Raw genomic sequence first — 18,241 nt, forward strand, 5'->3', positions numbered from 1 at the left:
TTTCTCTCCTGGATCCTACGCGACTTCTCAAGAACTTGGGGAAAAGTTTTTCAGGTGGGCGGCCAGGTGGCGGGGGCTGCGTGGGTGACAGAGGAGGAAGGGACAGGGACTTCTGGGGGCTGGGGGAAGTGTGGGCAGGGGCAAGGAGTGGGGAGGGCCTGGAGAGGATGGGGCAGTCCAGCTGGGGCTGGGAGAGGTGGCCAGGGTCAGGCATATCCCAGAGCAGCTGAGAAGCAAGGGGTCAGGGTGACCTCCATTCTCTCTTAGAATTAATCATATGCAAATGAGATGTAAAAATAATGTGCCACTCCTTGGTTATTATTCTTGAGTTAGAAGCACAGGCGGTTGGGTCCAAGGAACAAATTCAAGACCTTGTTTGACTCAACTCTGATTGAGCAATGGGTCTTTCTGCTTGGACTAACCAAAAAAGTTTGTCATAGGGTGTCTGTTAACGTACAGAGCAGGTCTGATCACACTATTTTGAGCACACCATTTCTCTCACATCATTGCCTGTTGCCTGTCACAGCGCCCGGTATAGAGGAGGCACTACATTCACCTTCTCTAGAAGCGTGAAGCCTTTGCTCTCTTTTGGGGAGGTAGGGAGAGTGGACAATTGTGAATATTCCCTCCTTTCTCCCAAGCAAGATACAGTCTCGTGGACAGAACATAAACTGCGGAGTTGGACTGACCTGGGTACTGTGTGACTTTAGACAATAAATGTCTTAGCCTCACTGTGCCTGTTTCCTCCTGCCCCCAAACCCACCTCACATGGTATCTGTGACGATTCAAACAGATAAAATTAATAAAGTCCTCAGCCCAATGCAGGGCTCCTGGTCAGTATTCAGTAAAGGTTCCAGCATCTCTAGAGGGTTTCTGTGGTGGCTCAAGATGGTAGAGAGTCTGCCTGCAACGCAGGAGACCCGGGTTCGATCCCTGAGTCGGGAAGATCCCCTGGAGAAGGGAACGGCTACCCACTCCAGTATTCTTGCCTGGAGAATCCCCATGGACAGAGGAGCCTGGCCGGGTACAGTCTGTGGGGTCGCAGAGAGTCGGACACGACTGAGAGACTAACACTCTCAAGAGCGCTATGGATGCAGTTCCGGACATGGCCAGCAGGTGGCAGAGTTGACCAGGGTTTGGGCTGCCGAGCTGAGGGCATTGCGGGTCTGTGGCTGGGCATCACACTCCTGACCTTGGCACCACGGAGCTGAGGTTAGCTGGCTGGGTTGACATGTGGCAGCTGGAAAGGAGGTCCCCCGAAGTCCTGGGAAGCAATCTTAGAGAAGCCAGGGAGCGTTAGCAGGGCACACTGGGGCCTCTTTCCCTGACACTGTTGGTGGTGAGGAGGGAGGCAATAGGGAGGGGGAAGAGGATGCTGGGGACTCCACGCCCGCCTCTGAGAAGACCCCTGGACACCGAGAGGAGAGAGCAAGGGCACTCGCAGTAGGGACACTGGTGACACCAGGACAGGTGGCAGTCATCTGAGCATTCACTGACACACATTCATTCATTCATCCATCATCCAACCCTTGGCCCATTCAATAAATTCACATGAAGTGCTTTTTAAAAAAATTCTATTGAATTACAGTTTATATACTATAAAATGTATCAGTAAAATGTAAATTAAAATATACATTTCTATGAGTTTTTGAAAATGTTATTCAACACATGACTACTACCAACACAGATATAGAACATATTTATCATCCTCAAATGTTCTCTTTTGCCCTATCCAAGTCAATCTCCCTTCCCCCCTCACTGGGGGTATCTTAACTCTTAGCACACTATTTTGAGACATGTCCTACCCACTATCTGTCTTTGCATCATCACCTTCCTGCTATAGTGCCCAGAATACAGTAGCACTAAATTCTGTAGAAGCAATGGATTGAGGAATGAATCAATAGATAAATGCATAAGTCATAGAAATTGGCAACGCATGGCATATAGAGAGCATTACCCTGTAGTGGACACTGGGCTAGATCTTTTATATGTATTAGCTCATTTAATCCTCAGTAGATACACTCCATTTTACAGATGAGGGAAATGAGGCTCAGAACTTCTGCCCACAGCCTGGGTTCAAAGGCAGACCATCTGACTCCAGAATTCCCACTCTTACTGCTGTCTTTAATACATTCAGGATGGGCGAGGAGAAGAACTCTTGCATGCACTGAACTGGGCTTCTCTTGCTCAACATTGGTCCCAGTTTCTCTCAGCGCAGGTTGGACAAATCTGGGTGGGAAGCAAAAATCAATGTGTGGAGGCTGCCCTCTGGTGGCAGATATGAGTACAGCGGTGTCTGTGCCCTCTGGCGCCCCCAGGTGGGATGCTGATGAGAAGAATGAGCAAGCTGACAGCCCACAGCGGGGGCAGCCTCGGCCCCGGGCACCTGGAGACCCCCTGCTCTGGCCACTGCCTGGTGCCCCCCGAGGTGCCAGCTGAGGCTGCCCCCAAAGAACGCCAGCTGCCGGAGCCTGCCGCCTCCCACCCCCTCCACCAGCCTCACACACACTCCAATCCCGGTCCAGTCGGCTGCTTCCATTCCCTGAAGAAGAGGCCCTAAAGTTAAAACAGCTGTTAATTTATAAACCAATTTTTCCGTGACTGCTTAATAAATCGCCAGCAGCTGCTCTGCCCCCCCCTCCTGCCCAGGCACCCGGCCCTGAGGGCTGCATGGAGAAGCTCAGAGCTGCCAGCCTGCCCCTCCTGCCTCCTTCCCCCAACACCCTAACTTCTCCCAGGAACTGGGCATGTGTGGGGAAAACCCCGATGAAACCCCAGCTTCTCTGGGCATCAGTGGAGTGGAGAGGGGAGGAGGATTTTTCTGCAGCCCAAAGGCCATTCCAACACCCTCTAACCCCCAGCACACGACTGCCTGTTCCAGAGAGTAAGTGTCAAAATTTCTTAGTTCTTGGGGAGATGCAGTGTCCCCTTTCCCTAGAGAAGTTCCCTGAGCAACTGGGAGGTGAAGGGACCCTGGACTCATCCTTGAGTGCACTGGAATCTCAGTTCCCAAGTCAGGGTGGTCTCCCTGACAGATGCTAACAGACTCACTGACCCTGCTGTTCTCTCAAGGGGGGGAATGGGGGGGCAAGGAATGCTGGGAGAGCTCCCTGTTCTGGGGAAATGGCCCACACACACTCAGCCCCAGGATAATGAGAGGAGGGATCTGGGCCTTTAGAATATACACTTTGCCCAATTTACACTAGCATATAAAAGGGACCATGAAAATCCACACGGGGTGGGGTGGGGGATCTTGTGAATGGCAGACAGGAGACATGTTCTTTTTATCTGCAAGCTCCAGGTGAAATGCTTGCTGCTACTGTGTTCTGCTACTGACTCTGCTAGGCAAAATGGTCAATTTGGCCATGCCCCTGTAGATACAAGGAGCTCAGTTGGAAATGGGGAATTGTGTGGTAAAGCACATCAGATTGGGAGTTCAAATCCCCATCTCCCACCTACTAGCTGTGTGACCTTGGGCAAAGAACTCTTTCCTTCCTCAGTGTCTCCATTTATAAAATAGGGATAATAATTACACAACTGTTGTGAAAATTAGAGGCATACAAAGTTCCTGGCACATAGTAGGTGCTTACAGTCATGTAACTGTTAGCTTTCTCATCCCTCTGCTGAGGTGAGAGCAGAGACTGGCTCTCCTAGCTCCCCACAAATAGCAAATCTTGGGGTGAGGGTGCTCAGGAGATTTTCAGGGATGGGGGCAGATAGGCAGTCTGCGGACAAAATTAAGAAAAACTAACCAGGATTTCTGAGTTCTATGGTTCTGACTGGGCTCTCTCATTCTGGGCCCTTCTGTTCCCTCACATTCCTCTATCCCCACCTCCTCCCGACTCAGGTAGCCATGGCCTTTCCCCAGTCTGCTTCTTGGGAAAGAAGGAAGAGCTTCCATGCCACCCTACTCCTGGAGCCCCCACCTCTCAAAAAGCAAGTTGTCCCCACAGTCTGTCTAACTGAAATCCCTTCCATTTCTTCTCTTGTTCTAGTAGCTGTCAGGACCCTTTCCTGCCCCACCCCCAGAGACCTGCTGGCCTCTGCGGCTCACAGCCCTGTGTGAGCCTGGCTCGACTACATCCTTCCTGTGCACCCAGAGCAACTTAGACACCCTCTCTGAGCCTTGGGTTCCCCAGCTCTAGATTGAGGAGAATCCCGGTCCCTTCCTCTTGGGTTGTATGAGACACCAACCATGAAGTTCTTATCCTTACCACAGGGCCTGGCTCTCTGCAGGTGCTGAGGACATGATGGTGGAGAGAGAAGTGGCAAAGGGTGGTGAAAAGAACCCGGGTGTCAGAACTGGACTGTCAAATCCCACTCTACTCCTTGCAGCTGAGTGACCTTGGGCAGATTGTTTAACTGTCTCATGCCTGTGTTTGTGTTTCTCCATCCATGAAAGGGCCTGTGATAGAAACTACGTCACTAGGGGGTTGTGAGCCACCTAGAATTCTCAGAACAGGTCTCCAGCTAAATAAATGTTCCCCCGAATTAACAGTATGGTGAGCTGCTGTCATTATTACAGGCCCCACTAGAGCACTGATTCTCTTTAAGCCTTGCCCCACCAGGGGCTTCCCAATGCAGAAGGTTGGAGGGTGAGTAGAACCAGACTGGAGACTCTGGTATTGGGGACCCCGGCTCAGGACAGGCCCAAAGCCTCCACTTCCTCAATGTTCCCACCTCTGACCTCCCCCTAGATCCTGGCTTGGGCTCAATCAGGAGGCACAACCGGCTGCCTCCCTGAGTCAATGGTCCTGTGAAGCCACCAGCCCCCTCCCTGTGCCCAGGTCCTGACTACCTCCCAGAAAAAAAGAAGGGTCCCAGGGGCCCACTCAAGCCTAGGACTGCTCTGCCAGGGTGCCAGCTGGTGCCCACGGGGGGAGGGGCAGCAGCTTGATCGTGTGGAAAGGAAAAGTTGGAGGTACCCCCAGCCTTGGTGGCCCCCATCAGAGACAAGACGAGACAAGATTAGGGCACCCAAGACATCCTAGAGGCTTTCTCCCCCTGGGGATCCGCCAGGGTGAGAGCCTGTGCGGTGCCTTAGTTTACTCAGCCATCCTGGAGATGGAGTCTTCATTTCTGTTTTCCTGGGGCCCCAAAGGCCTTGGCATTGGCCTCTCACAGCTCCTTGCCCTCTTTCCTTTCTTAAAGCAGCCAAGCTCAGCCTCCTCCTCCTCCTCCTCCTCGCCCGGATTCTCTCCTTAGAAGGCACCCAGGAGGACCCTTAGCCCGGGAGGGGAGGAGAAAAGCCAACCTCCGTGCCGGAGACCGCCTCTGCAGGGGGTAGGGCTGCATCTGCAAAACTGCCCAGGGCCGGGGTCGCCCCGCGCTCTGTGCCCCGTGCCCCTTCTAGCCGCCACTGGCCCTTTAAGAGGCTCTCCGCGCGCTGCCGTCCCGGATCAGCCAGAGAGACCATTAAAATTTTATGCAGAATGAAAATGGGCCAGGTCTCCAGCTTCCTCGCTCCCATCCAATGATTTATTACTCGCAAATACCACAGAACTAATTAGTATAGTAATTAATTAATACGCATTTGCATATTTGCATGTGCAATTAGTGCAGTGGAGTGATTACTGGGAGAATGAGGGGCCCCGGATTGTCAGATGTGAGGGGGAAGTGGCCTGGAAAAGAGTTAGTGGGAATGAACTTTGTAGGGAGCGCGAAGGCGGGGAGGGAGAGGGAGGCGAGCGGGACGAGGCGGGGGGACGCCGGGGCGCTGGGCCACCTCTCGGGGCGCGGAGCGGCCGCGCGGGGCAGCGCAAGGTCCCGGCCAGCCCGCGGCCACCCGACGCCGGTCTAGGGTCGCGACCTGGGCGCCCCCCGCCCCGCCCGCGGCCCCGCCCCGCCCCCGCGGCGTGGCACGGCTCCAAGCGCGCGCCTGATTGTTATGCATTGTGTTTCTTGTTGCGAGAGGAGCCGGGCGGAATGGGGCTGGCACAAGCTGTTTCCCTGCCACGCGGCGGTGGCACCTTAAAGGGGCAGCGTCCTCTTCCCGCAGCCGCCCGCTCCGCCTCCGCCCACCCCACCTCCCAGCTGCCCCTCTGACCCCTTTCCCGGAGACGACTGGCGGCCGGAGCCGGGCTCGGGGCGAGAGGGCGCGTGCCGAGGCTTCCCAGGAGGTGAAGCTGCCCCCCGGGGCTCTGGGCACGTGCCGAGGGAGCCCGGCGGCAGTAGGCAGGCTGCGAGCCGGGAACCGGCGGCTGGGGCGCGCTAGATCCTCTGCTGGGCACGCGGCGGGGGTGATAAGGAGAGATCCGGGAGAAAGCTGGAGTGAGAAGGACAAGGAAGAGGAGTGCCAGGAGCTTCTTCATAAGAAACCACTTCGCTTCCAGTCCTCACAAAGATTCTGTGCGACAGGGCTCCTTATTCCCATTTTACAGAGGGAAAAACAGAATGACCTGGCAGGTGGCTAGTGGTCAAGCTGTAAACCTGGGGTTCCAGCTGGTCTGTCCATCCCAAGTGCTCAAGGTGGAGCCAAGGGCCAGAGGAAAGACTGACATTTCCCCAGGGGGCATCAGGGAGGACTTCCTGGTGAAGGAAGCATCTCACCAAACCTGCAAAGGTGAGGAGGGCACCTCCTAAAGGAGCTGAAGGAAGAGGGATACTGGATGGATAAACCCCGTGTTTGATGTGACTACACCTTTCACTGTTCAGAGGGACCTCCCCCCCCCCCACCTACCCATAAATAGAACTGCAGAGACCCAGGCAGGGACGCTGGCTCCCATTATGTGGGGGCCTGGACAAAAGGCAAACCCTTGGCACTATATCTTCCCAGGGCACTCTCCTTTCCCTCTCTACTGTAGAGTCTACTGGTCTCATGTGCTAAGTCACTTTAGTCGTTCCCGACTCTGCGGCCACCCTAGGAATTGTACCCCTCCAGGCTCCTCTGTCCATGGGATTCTCCAAGCAAGGATACTGGAGTAGGTTTCTGTGTCCTCCTCCAGGGGATCTCGTCTCATGTCTCCTGCATTGGCAGGCAAGTTCTTTACCCCTAGTGCCACCTGGAAAGCCCACTGGTCCCACAGTGTAGAGATAACCTGGGTTTCAGAGAAAGGAACACCGTATGTAAAAGTGAGCAAGTGGCTGGACTCAGTCAGACAGAGCTTGGTTCAAATCCAGTCTCTGCCACTTACTAGCTATGTGACTTTGGCACAACAGCCTTAACCTCAACCTCTCTGTGCTTCAGCGTCTTGTCTTTAAGTGGAGTTAATAGTCATCACACATCTGAGGTCATGGTGAGAATGAAATAAGATTGTGTGTGAGTGAAGCCAGGGCCCAGCACCGATAACACTACCACTGTCATTTCATTATTATGGACTATAAAATATTTCATTATTACAGAAAGCGCTAAAGCCCCAGAGACAGGAAGACCCTCAAGAGGTAATCAGGTCCTCACTTCTAGTCCCAGCTCTGTCGCTACTTGTGTGACACCAGGCAGGTTGCGTCCCCTTTCTGTGATGTGGGTTTTCTTTATCTGTAAGGTGGGGCATTGGCCACGAGGCTCCTACCCTTCAACTGTTCCCTTTCTTCCCCATGCCCTCTGATCCCTCAGGGTACTGAACTAAGGAAGTAACAGTTAAGTGTCATTCACACTGTCCTGGGCCCCAGTTTCCCAGGGACTAAACCAGGAGGTTAAATTATGACCTCCTGCCCTGCTGGCTTTGCCCTCTATGTGCGTCCTCCATGAACGGCTTTTTGAGGCTGCCCTCCTGTGAGCATCAGCACCACTGCAGCTGTGGGTCATCTGTGCCCACTGCCAGTGCCAGCCTCAGGTGCCACCATGCACCAATGCTGGGCTCAGGCATCTGAGAACTTTCCAGTGCCAGGCTCCCAGGAGTCCCCAACCCAACTCCCGGGTTTCCAGGGGAGGAAATCAGGACATGCCCAAGTCATGGGCAAGTTCAAAGCAGAGCCCACCTGGAGGAAAGAGAGCCTGGGACGCACACTGTCCTGTGCTCTTCCCACTGCCCTGCACTTCCCCATTGGGTGCCCACCATCTGCCATCAATCAGGACCTAACCACTCTGAGCGCTGTCTTTTTGTCCTCCCATCACTGCTGAGAGAGACAGCAGGTGGACATGTGGCACTATTCCCATTTTACAGATGAGGAAGCAGAGGGTTACATGATTTGATCAAGGTTGAGACCCTGCTAAGTCTGGTGCTCTTTTGACTACCTTGAGCTCCCTCTTTGTCTGACTGCCTTCCTCTGAGGGCCGGACCCGTGGAGGGGCAGGGGCAGGACATCCCAACTGCTCACTTGGAAAAGTGACAAGAAAAGCAGAACAAAGATGTGGTGATGAACAGAACTTCAGGAACAAAGTTTTTTGTTTTTGTTTTTAAATACAGTTGATCAGGGGCTTGAGGCCAAACCAGCCATACCTGGATGGGGCAGTTGCTGAGGCAGCACTTCCACACCTGTTTGTTCATTTGATGCTCACCAGGCATCTTATTGTAATGATCACGCCCATTTTACAGAGGGGAAGGCTGAAGTTCTGTGACAGTGCTGGGGTTGGGGGGAGACCGGGAGGAAAGGAAGAGGAGCTTCCCATGGGCCGGTGTCCTGCCCTGGCTTCAACATTCAGTTTCTGGACAATGAGGGGACAGGCCTTTGTCGCCACAAACACTTATTGAGGATATCGTGAGTGTCAGGCCCTTTACCTAGTTACTGCCTACCAGGTGAGAGAGACCTGTACAGCAAAGGTCATGGCCTGCACCTCCCTGTCATCATCATTTAGTTGCTAAGTTGTGTCTGACTCTTTACCAGCCCATGGACTGTAGCCCATAGGCTCACCTGTCCATGGGATTCTCCAGGCAAGAATACTGGAGTGGGTTGCCATTTCCTTCTCCAGTGTATCTTCCCGACCCAGAGATCAAACCCGTGTCTCCTGCGTTGGCAGGCATATTCTTTACCGCTGAGCCACCAGGGAAACCCGTGCCTCCCTAGAGGTGTGCAGAAAGCATGAGGGGAATCAGAGGAGGGCATCTAACCTAGAGAGGCTTCCTGGAGGAGGTGATGCTTAGGCTTAAAAGGTGAAGAAAGTGGAGGGTGCTCCAGGCAGAGGGGACAGCATGAGCAAGCTCACAGGTAGGAGGCTGGTGAAAGCGGGAGGAGCTTAGAGTGGCTGAGGGGCAGAGTTTAAGGCAGAGACAAGCTTCCAGAGAGAACTACACAGCAGCCAGATCCAGGTGTCCCTAAGGAGCAAGGCCTGATCCTCGGGGTGATGGGGAGCCACTGAAGGTGCCGACGAGGGGAATTCTACATTCAGATTTGACTTTTCCATGGAACAGGCAGGATGAACACCCCCAGTCCTTCTGAGGAAGCCAGAGGAGCAAGGGCCTGTGGGAAGTCAGAACTTTCCAGGGAGGAGAGGCTGAGCCAGACCCACAAAAGAGGGTTGAGATATTGGGGGTGGCTTTGGGGAGCAGCATCAGCAAAGAAGAAACGGCAATGGGAGTGGGACAACTCAGCGGCGTCCCTGGACCTCATCTCCCGTCCCTGTGGCGAGTTGCCTTTACCCCATGCAAGGAAGGTGTGGGGGAGGACAAGGGGTAGGAGAGGGGTGCTGAGCCTGCTGAGAGATGTGAGGCCCAAGAAGACCTCATGTGCCCTGAGTCTGAGCTTCGTGCCCAGGGAATGGGGGCCCAGCACTCCCAGACTCAGCCTCCATGCACCAAGCCCCCTCTCTGAGAGCCACTCGAAGGAGAACCTATGACCCACCCCCTATCCCAAGTCCTCCTCCCCAGGCTGAAATTTGTGCAGAAAGCAGGAGGAGGAGTCTGAGGGCTCTGGGCTTGACCTGCAACCTTAGAACTTACTGCTCTAGGAGATTCGCTGGAGATAGGCTCTAGTACCCCAAACCCTCTAAGTTAGGCTTTAATACAAGGAGCATTTATTGGATACCAATTCTATACAATTTGTGTGAAGCCCCAAACTACTGAGATATAAGGTAAGTAGCCACCACAGTCAAGTCAGGGAGACATGGGTGAATGGTTTGTCCTAACAGTGGGTGGTAAGTACTGAAGTTGCCAGGAGGAGATCAGGGAAGACACCCAGGAGGAGGTGTCCAAGTAGGACCACTCTTGGTGAGGAATGAGAATGAATTTGAAGAAAAAGAGACTCAGAGACTATAGCCCATTAGGGAAAGAGCTCTTTTCAAAACAAAACAGGGCCCAGAAGCCAGAAGGCAAAGGTTGTGGGGCACAGGTCACTGTACTTTTGGAGCAAGGGAACAATCCTGCGGGGGCTGGCTTTGCAGGAGGGCTAATGGGTCTCCTCATGGCCCTCTGTCCCAGATTAGGGCGGTGTGCAGCAGGGGTCCGACTCAGGACTTTCAGATCAGGCCTGGTGCTGTGGGCAGGTGCCCACCTATCTTTGGGTGGGGCCTGGGCCCAGCGCAGAAGCCCAGGGCGCAGGCAAAGGAAGTCAAAGAAAATCCTGGTGGTGAGCTGGAGGTCAGGACAGGAGGTCAGCACGGAGGATGGGGGCTACACCTCACTGGTCCTCCCCCGCCCCCTCCTCGGTGGAACCACAAGGCACGCAGCCGCATATCACCCGTGCCAGCCCTCACCTCCCGGCAACGTCGCCGCATTCTCAGCCACGCCATCTGGCGTGCCCGCCGCTCCCCAGAACACTGCGGCGGGCGGGGGGAGGGGGCAGGTGCCCACCCCAGAGCCAGGAAGAAGCGGCAGGTTCCCCTCCCCCAATGTCCTGTCAGACTGGAGGTGGACAGGGGGCTGGGAGAGGGTGGCAGGTTCTCCGGTGCTTCGGGAGGACACTTCAAGCCTCAGGACTGATGGAAGAGTCACCGTGTGGGCAGTGCCAGCCTGCCCCCTCCCCTCCCTCCTTCCCTACAGCACACTCAGTGCCAGGAGCACGGGCCCTCAGAGGATCCCCACATTCCTGCCCTTCACCTTAAATCAGAGCCAGGAGGAGAAGAGCAGACTGCCCCCTCCTTGTCCTGCTCCTGCCCTCACTCTTCACCTGCCAGACCACCTCAGCCTGGGAGGCCCCAGGAGATGGAGTTAAATGGCTGAGGGGAATGGACACCTGGACTCTAACCCACTTGCTCCCCACAGTTTGGCCCTTTGGTGGGAAATCAAGTCCCCTTCCCCAGCACACTTGCCCCCACCAGTCTTATTTGGAGCATGGTGATGTTGGTGGCAAGTGTCTGGCTAGGTGTCCTTCTGGGTGTCTGAATGGAATGGAGGTTTACAGATTTATGTGTGGGTTTTTTTTTTTTTTTTTGGTGTAGCAGGGGGCGTAATGAGAGCAGCTTTATAAAACATTCTCCAGTCCTCTGAGCAAGATTCCCTAGACTGCTCAGGAATGACCTATCCCCTCTGGCTCTCTCCCCTCTACACCCTCAAGGCCCCACCCCCCCCAACCCAGGACCTACGCCTGCACAAAATGGCTGCCACCCCTCTGAGGCAGCCATTTTAGGTGCCCAGACAGTGGCCTCCCCTGGGATGGGACTATGTCTCCATGGGAACCTCAGACCCTCAGCTCCCGGCTCCCTGGATGGGGGTGGGTAACAGAAATGGGAATCTTCCAGGCCTGCCTGAGATGCCTACCCTTCCCCTTTCCCTCTCAGAGACCCAGAGGGGACCAGGCCCCTCACCAACTCCCTTCCCCCAATGCCAGGGGGAGGAACAGATGGCATCTCTGGGTGTCCTTCTTCTTCCATCTCCTTCCTTCCATTTCTGGCTCTTTCTGTCTCTATATCACCACATCTCTGCATCTCTGGGTGCACAGAGAGGAGCATGGGCATCCCTGTCTGTTCATGCTTGTTCATGTGTATGTGGACACGTGTGTTTTATACCTCTTTCAAGCTCATGTCTAAGGCGGGTCCATCCCACACCTCCCTCTGTTCCAATTTTCCCCTGTTTTTTATTGTATCTTCTAAAAAAAAGTTGAAATGTGTCGAGTGAGAAAAACTTGTTCCATTTTTCTGAAGGAAGAACAGACAAGGGCAGCAAACAGTCTGAGAGGAATGAAGTTCTCCATACCCCCAGATACATCCCCCCAACCCCTCAGGCCTCATTCTCCAGCATGGGGGCTGAAGGGGGGTGAGGACATTCCTGAAAGGAGATAGGGGAGGGATGGAAGCCCTGCGAAGGGCTCCCCTGGAGTAGAAATCAGAGCTGGTAGGGGCCTGTGAGGCTTAACCCAGGCCTCAGTGTCTGAAGAAGAGGGCAGGGGGTATCTTTCAACCCCAAGAAAGTATTAATTCATGCACTCATCCATTCATTCACCCATTAATTCAACAAAAACTCAGTTCCCATGTAGACAAAGCATTCTGAATATGTGTGTGTCAGGGGGTATGCAGAGAAGGCACTGGCACCCCACTCCAGTACTCTTGCCTGGAAAATCCCATGGACGGAGGGGCCTGGTAGGCTACAGTCCATGGGGTTGCTAAGAGTTGGACACGACTGAGCGACTTCACTTTCACTTTTCACTTTCATGCATTGCAGAAGGAAATGGCAACCCACTCCAGTGTTCTTGCCTGGAGAATCCCAGGGACGGGGGAGCCTGGTGGGCTGCCGTCTATGGGGTCGCACAGAGTCGGACACGACTAAAGCGACTTAGCAGCAGCAGCAGCAGCAGGGGGTATGTGCAAGAAATTATTAGTGTAAAGCATGTTACAGTTTACAAAGTGCTTTAAGAAAAAGGAGAGCTGGCATTTACTGAAGCCCCGCGCTCGACTCAATACACCCATTATCCTATTTTGTGCTAACAACAGCCCTATGAAGGGCAGCATAATTGTCCCCATTTTACAGATGGGGGAAATCAAGACTGAGAGCTGTTACGTAACTTGTTCAAGGCATTCAGCATTCTTTAAGGATGGTAAGTAGAGTTGCCCAGGAATCAGAGCCCAAAGCATATGCATGGAATCAAAATACCATATGACTGGGGGACACAAGAAGGGCCATGTGTCTGGATTGAAGACCCCCAGCCTCAGTGAAGAGACAGGAAAGCCTTTGAGGCTGTGCCCAGAAGTGGACAGGGGCCTGGCCAGCACTGCTGAATCTTTGCCCCACCTGAGGTCTATCTTTTGGCCCTCTCTGCCATGTCCAGAGTGCCCCCAGATCATGTGACTTCCCAGGACCAGGACCTATGAATGGAGGAAGACTTAACATTGGCTTCTCATTCTTAGGGCCCCCTGAGGCAGACTGTGGGACTATAGAAGGATCACTGGATTGGGAATCAAGTCCCTAGGTTCTAGATCCAGTTCTGTGCTCCACTGTGTAGTCCTGGGCAAGTCAGTCCCCTACTATGGGCCTCAGTATAAGGACACTTGGATCCCCTGGTGGTTCAGATGGTAAAGAATCCATCCACCTGCAATGCAGGAGATCTGAGTTCAGTCCCTGGGTTGGGAAGATCCCCTGGAGGAGGGAATTGCAACCCACTCCAGTATTCTTGCCTGGGAAATCCCATGGAGAGAGGAGCCTGGTGGGCTACAGTCCACAAGTCCAAAGAGTTGGACTCAACTGAGCAACTAACACTTTCACTTTCACATAAGGACGCTTTGAGGTGCCTTTTCGTATCTGGTCAAGTACCTCTGGGCCTCACACAGGGGCAGGCCCCCTCTCCCAAGGCCTCCTTAGCTACCGTGTATGCCTCTGTTTAGAACCTAATTCATTCTACCAGATACCGAATCAGTGTCTTCCCAGCCCAAGACCCCTTCTCGAAGTCCTAGAAGGAGAAAAGTGTTCCTGCGCAGACTGAGAACGAGATCCCTGTCTTTGTACCACCCAGTGCTTGGCACGTGGTTGCTATCAAAGTGTGTGTGGTCAAGTATAATTGAAGTTGTCTTAGCATATGGAAGCTGGAGAATGGGGAGGGATAGGAATTGTAGGTCTGAAACACACTACGAATGCCTGAATAAAGGTGTAGACCAGGATCTCTCTACACCTGATTGTGATTGCCTGCTTATACACATGACTCTATCTGAGTAGGGGTGTGTATCCATTTTTTGCACACAGAGTGAGGAACAGGTGTGTGTGTGTGTGTGTGTGTGTGTGTGTGTGTGTGTGTGTATAAAGCTTCCTCCCTCAATCCATGCATCTGTGTCTGGCCCAGGGAGAGGGTTGAAAGGTGAACTGTAAGATAAAATAGCAATTTCCTACTTTCCTCACCAAGGCACCTGTCTGACCTACCTCCTCCTGGTCACTGGCGGACTGCTGGAGTTGGCTTCTCTACTTTTAGGAATTTTTGAAGGGGGAGGGGAATGCTTGCATCTCCTCCAGGAACTTGAGGCGATTCCCAGCCCAGCCCCCTCCTCCTTCAAATGAGTCAGAGGCCAGGAGAGAGAGAGACTGGTGGGACAGCTACTTGTCTCGCAGGGGGTGGGTATGTAGGGCTAGAAATTGAGGGGAGAGGAGGGAGAGGTTCCTGTGTTAGGAATCCAGACCCAACCCTCTCCCCCACCCCCAGCTGGTGGGTGCATAGTTTTATCCCAGGGCCTGCTTTCCATCCCCATCCCAACCTACACGTGCCCCCAAACACCCAAGGAAATCTTTCCCATCGGCTGACTCCACAGATACACACACATGTCCCCACAGACACACACACACGCCCATGCAGAGGCACAGACATCCAGGCAAGTCTTTCCTTTTCTCTGTCTTTCCCTTGGTTTGAATTTCGTTCAGCCACATATGTTGTGTGTGCGTGAGGGTGGGTGGGGGAGGGGCAGACAGGGATGAGGGATGGCACGGTGCCAACATCTACCTATGGGGCTTAGGCCAGGGATGCCCCCCACGCCCACCCCGGGAGGAGGCCTCAGCTGTCCCTTTGTGATCAAGGGGATCCTCCTGGGGGGGTGTGGGGGCAAGCATAGAGGTCCCCTTTCCAGACCCTAGATTCTGATTCCTGACCCACCTTTGGGTGCCTGCAAGGAAAGAAGTGGACAGAGCAGGGCCCTGGAGGGAGCATAGAATTGGGAACATCAAACACCCCCAATTTCCAACCTCGCCACCCCATTGTTCCCATGTGGGGGACTCTATATCCAAGGGGGGCAACTCCTCCTACCTCCCTCTCAATGCCTGCTTTCCCTGAGTTGGGCGGAGAGGGGAGGGCGGCAGAGATATTTATTTATTTCCTTTATTTATTTAATTTTTTTTTTTTTTTTTGGAGTAGAGAGTGACAGATGGCGGCGGGTCCCGGGGGAGCCGGCTCTCCCCCAATGCAGACGCATGCCAATCACCGTCTCTCATGTGATAGCTGCTGCCCGTGACGTGCCAAGCCCATATGGCCTGGCATAGAGGCTGGTACCCCGCCTGGTAGAGATGCCACACTCGCTCCGCGGTTCGCATGGCGCTCTGAAGACGCCGGCGCCTGCCGCCTTGAGGAGCCGCTGCCCCCGCTCCCTGAAGATGGGGGAACAATGAAATAAGCGAGAAGATTCCTCTTCTCCCCCCTCTCTCTCTTGCCCCCCTCCCCCCCCTCCCCTCCCCTCTCCCCTTGACTCCTCTCCGAGGTAAGTTGTCCGAAAGGGAGCTAGATCTGACCCGCTGGTTGGGGTGGGGGTGGGGGTGGGCAGCTTCTTCGGCCGACAGGACAGTCCCCAAATCCCCCCTTCCTGGGATGATGCCCCCTCATGGGGTGGGCATCGGAGAAGCCCCGGGTTTCCTCTCGCAAAAGGGGCTGCAGCTCAGGGGGCTGCGAAGGGAGGCGTCTCTGCCCGCCTTGGGCTAGGGGAGGAGGGGGAAGCAGGGTCATGGGGGGCGTGAAGAGCCTGAGATGGGAACCCCCCATGGTTGTCCCGGAGGAACCTTCGACCTTTCCTTACCACTGGAAAAAAAGAGAGAGAGAGAAGCAAACAAACAAATTTGGATTTTTTTTTTCCTATCAATCCCGAAATACAACGAGATCTGAAGAGCCGTGTGGGAGGGAGGCAGTTTAAAGGGGGGAAGGGGGTCCCCGACCGTAGGGGAGACGGACGGGGCTCGCTTCTCTCCGTCTCCTCTCCACTCCCGGGTTTCTCAGTCCTCGCCACCCCGAGCCGGCTCCGGGAGCTGGGGACGCCCGGCTAGAGGAAACGATCCTCCCGCCTCTGGAATTGGGGCTGCGAGGGTGGGGGCCGAGCCGAGGGCGGCGCGCGGCCAAGTTGCAAATTGGATTAGGGAGCGTGGGGGTGAGAGCCACGGGAGGGTGAGGGAGCAGGGCGGAGGGGCCCGGGCCGCCGGAGCCACCGAGCGGGGCAGCTGTCCCCACCGGCGGCCGCCCAGCCTTCCTCCAATGCCGGGAGAGAACAGGCATTCCGGGCGATCACGCCGCCTCCCCCGGCGAAGAGATCTGCTCCCTAAAGCCTCAGCTCCGTCCCCAACCACACCCGGAGATGACCCGGCGCGGGGAGCGGCCCCTCGTTCAGGCGAGGGGTGGAGCCGGGGCCCAGCTCTGGGAAAAGGGCCTGGGCCGAGATTCCGGGCGCGCGGCCGGGGCAGGGCTGGGCAGGCTCGGGGTGGGGCAGGCGGAGGAGGTGGGCATCCAGGGCCCCCCAGGCAGGAACCCGCACTGGACTCGGGGATGGAGGCGGGTGGAAGGAGCGCAGCATGAACCAAGCGCGCCCCTAACTCTGTGTTATCTGTCTCCCCTTCCCGCCCGCCGGGCGTCCTCAGGCACCATGCTGACCCGCCTGTTCAGCGAGCCAGGTCTCCTGTCGGATGTGCCCAAGTTCGCCAGCTGGGGCGACGGCGACGACGACGAGCCGAGGAGCGACAAGGGCGACGCACCGCCGCCACCTCCGCCTCAGCCGGGGCCCGGGGCTCCGGGGCCGGCCCGGGCCGCCAAGCCCGTCCCTCTCCGTTCCGACGAGGTGCCGGAGGCCGCGCTGGCCGAGGTCAAGGAGGAAGGCGAGCTAGGGGGCGAGGAGGAGGAGGAAGAGGAGGAAGAGGAAGGGCTGGACGAGGCCGAGGGCGAGCGGCCCAAGAAGCGCGGGCCCAAGAAGCGCAAGATGACCAAGGCGCGCCTGGAGCGCTCCAAGCTGCGGCGGCAGAAGGCGAACGCGCGGGAGCGCAACCGCATGCACGACCTGAACGCGGCGCTGGACAACCTGCGGAAGGTGGTGCCCTGCTACTCCAAGACCCAGAAGTTGTCCAAGATTGAGACGCTGCGCCTAGCCAAGAACTACATCTGGGCGCTCTCGGAGATCCTGCGCTCGGGCAAGCGGCCCGACCTGGTGTCCTACGTGCAGACGCTGTGCAAGGGCCTGTCGCAGCCCACCACCAACCTGGTGGCCGGCTGTCTGCAGCTCAACTCGCGCAACTTCCTCACCGAGCAGGGCGCCGACGGCACGGGCCGCTTCCACGGCTCGGGCGGTCCGTTCGCCATGCACCCTTACCCGTACCCGTGCTCGCGCCTGGCGGGAGCACAGTGCCAGGCGGCTGGCGGCCTGGGCAGCGGCGCGGCGCACGCCCTGCGGACCCACGGCTACTGCGCCGCCTACGAGACGCTGTACGCAGCGGCGGGCGGCGGCGGCGCGAGCCCGGACTACAACAGCTCCGAGTACGAGGGCCCGCTCAGCCCCCCGCTCTGCCTCAATGGCAACTTCTCGCTCAAGCAGGACTCGTCGCCCGACCACGAGAAGAGCTACCATTACTCTATGCACTACTCGGCGCTGCCCGGCTCGCGGCCCACGGGCCACGGGCTGGTCTTTGGTTCGTCGGCTGTGCGCGGGGGCGTCCACTCGGAGAATCTCTTATCTTACGATATGCACCTTCACCACGACCGGGGCCCCATGTACGAGGAGCTCAATGCGTTTTTCCATAACTGAGACCTCGCGCCTGCCCCTTCCTTTTTTTTTTTTTTCTTTTGCCTTTGCCCGCACCCCTGCCCCCAACCTCCCCACCCCCTCAGCGCAGGGGCACCCCTACCTACCCCGGCGCCTGGTGCGGGGAGCGGGCCGCCGGTTCTGCCGCTCTCCTGGGCAGCGCGGTCCTCTTATCTGTGGGTGCCCGTCCTAAGGGCCTCGCCTCCCCCAGGGGACTCGCCTTCTCTCTCCCCAAGGGGTTCTCTCCTCCTCTTTCCCAGGGAGTACTTCTACAGGGACCCTCTTCGGGCACTCTCTGGAGACCCCTCCCCCCATTCCCAATTCCTGCACTGTTTCCTCTTCCCCTTTCCCCCTGCAGGCCCAAAGGCTTTGGTAAGGGGGGCAGCTGAGCTGTGGTATACTGTTTTCCTGCTATTATTATTATTATTATTGAAACAGCCACCAAGCTGCCGAGGAGCCGGGCGCCCCCTCTTT

At 55.9% G+C, this 18,241-nt stretch overlaps 1 protein-coding gene across 1 annotated transcript; it reads left to right on the forward strand.

The window, feature by feature from the left end:
* The first annotated feature begins 16,621 nt into the window (after window positions 1–16,621).
* NEUROD2 (neuronal differentiation 2) lies at window positions 16,622–17,770 on the forward strand. The gene has a single exon (XM_081582224.1). It carries the CDS (start codon window positions 16,622–16,624, stop codon window positions 17,768–17,770), a length of 1,149 nt encoding a protein of 382 aa, XP_081438350.1.
* Window positions 17,771–18,241: the final 471 nt, after the last annotated feature.

Source organism: Giraffa tippelskirchi, chromosome 3, assembly GCF_054371585.1.
Source record: "Giraffa tippelskirchi isolate mGirTip1 chromosome 3, T2T-mGirTip1v1.2.pri, whole genome shotgun sequence".
NCBI classification, from domain to species: domain Eukaryota; kingdom Metazoa; phylum Chordata; class Mammalia; order Artiodactyla; family Giraffidae; genus Giraffa; species Giraffa tippelskirchi.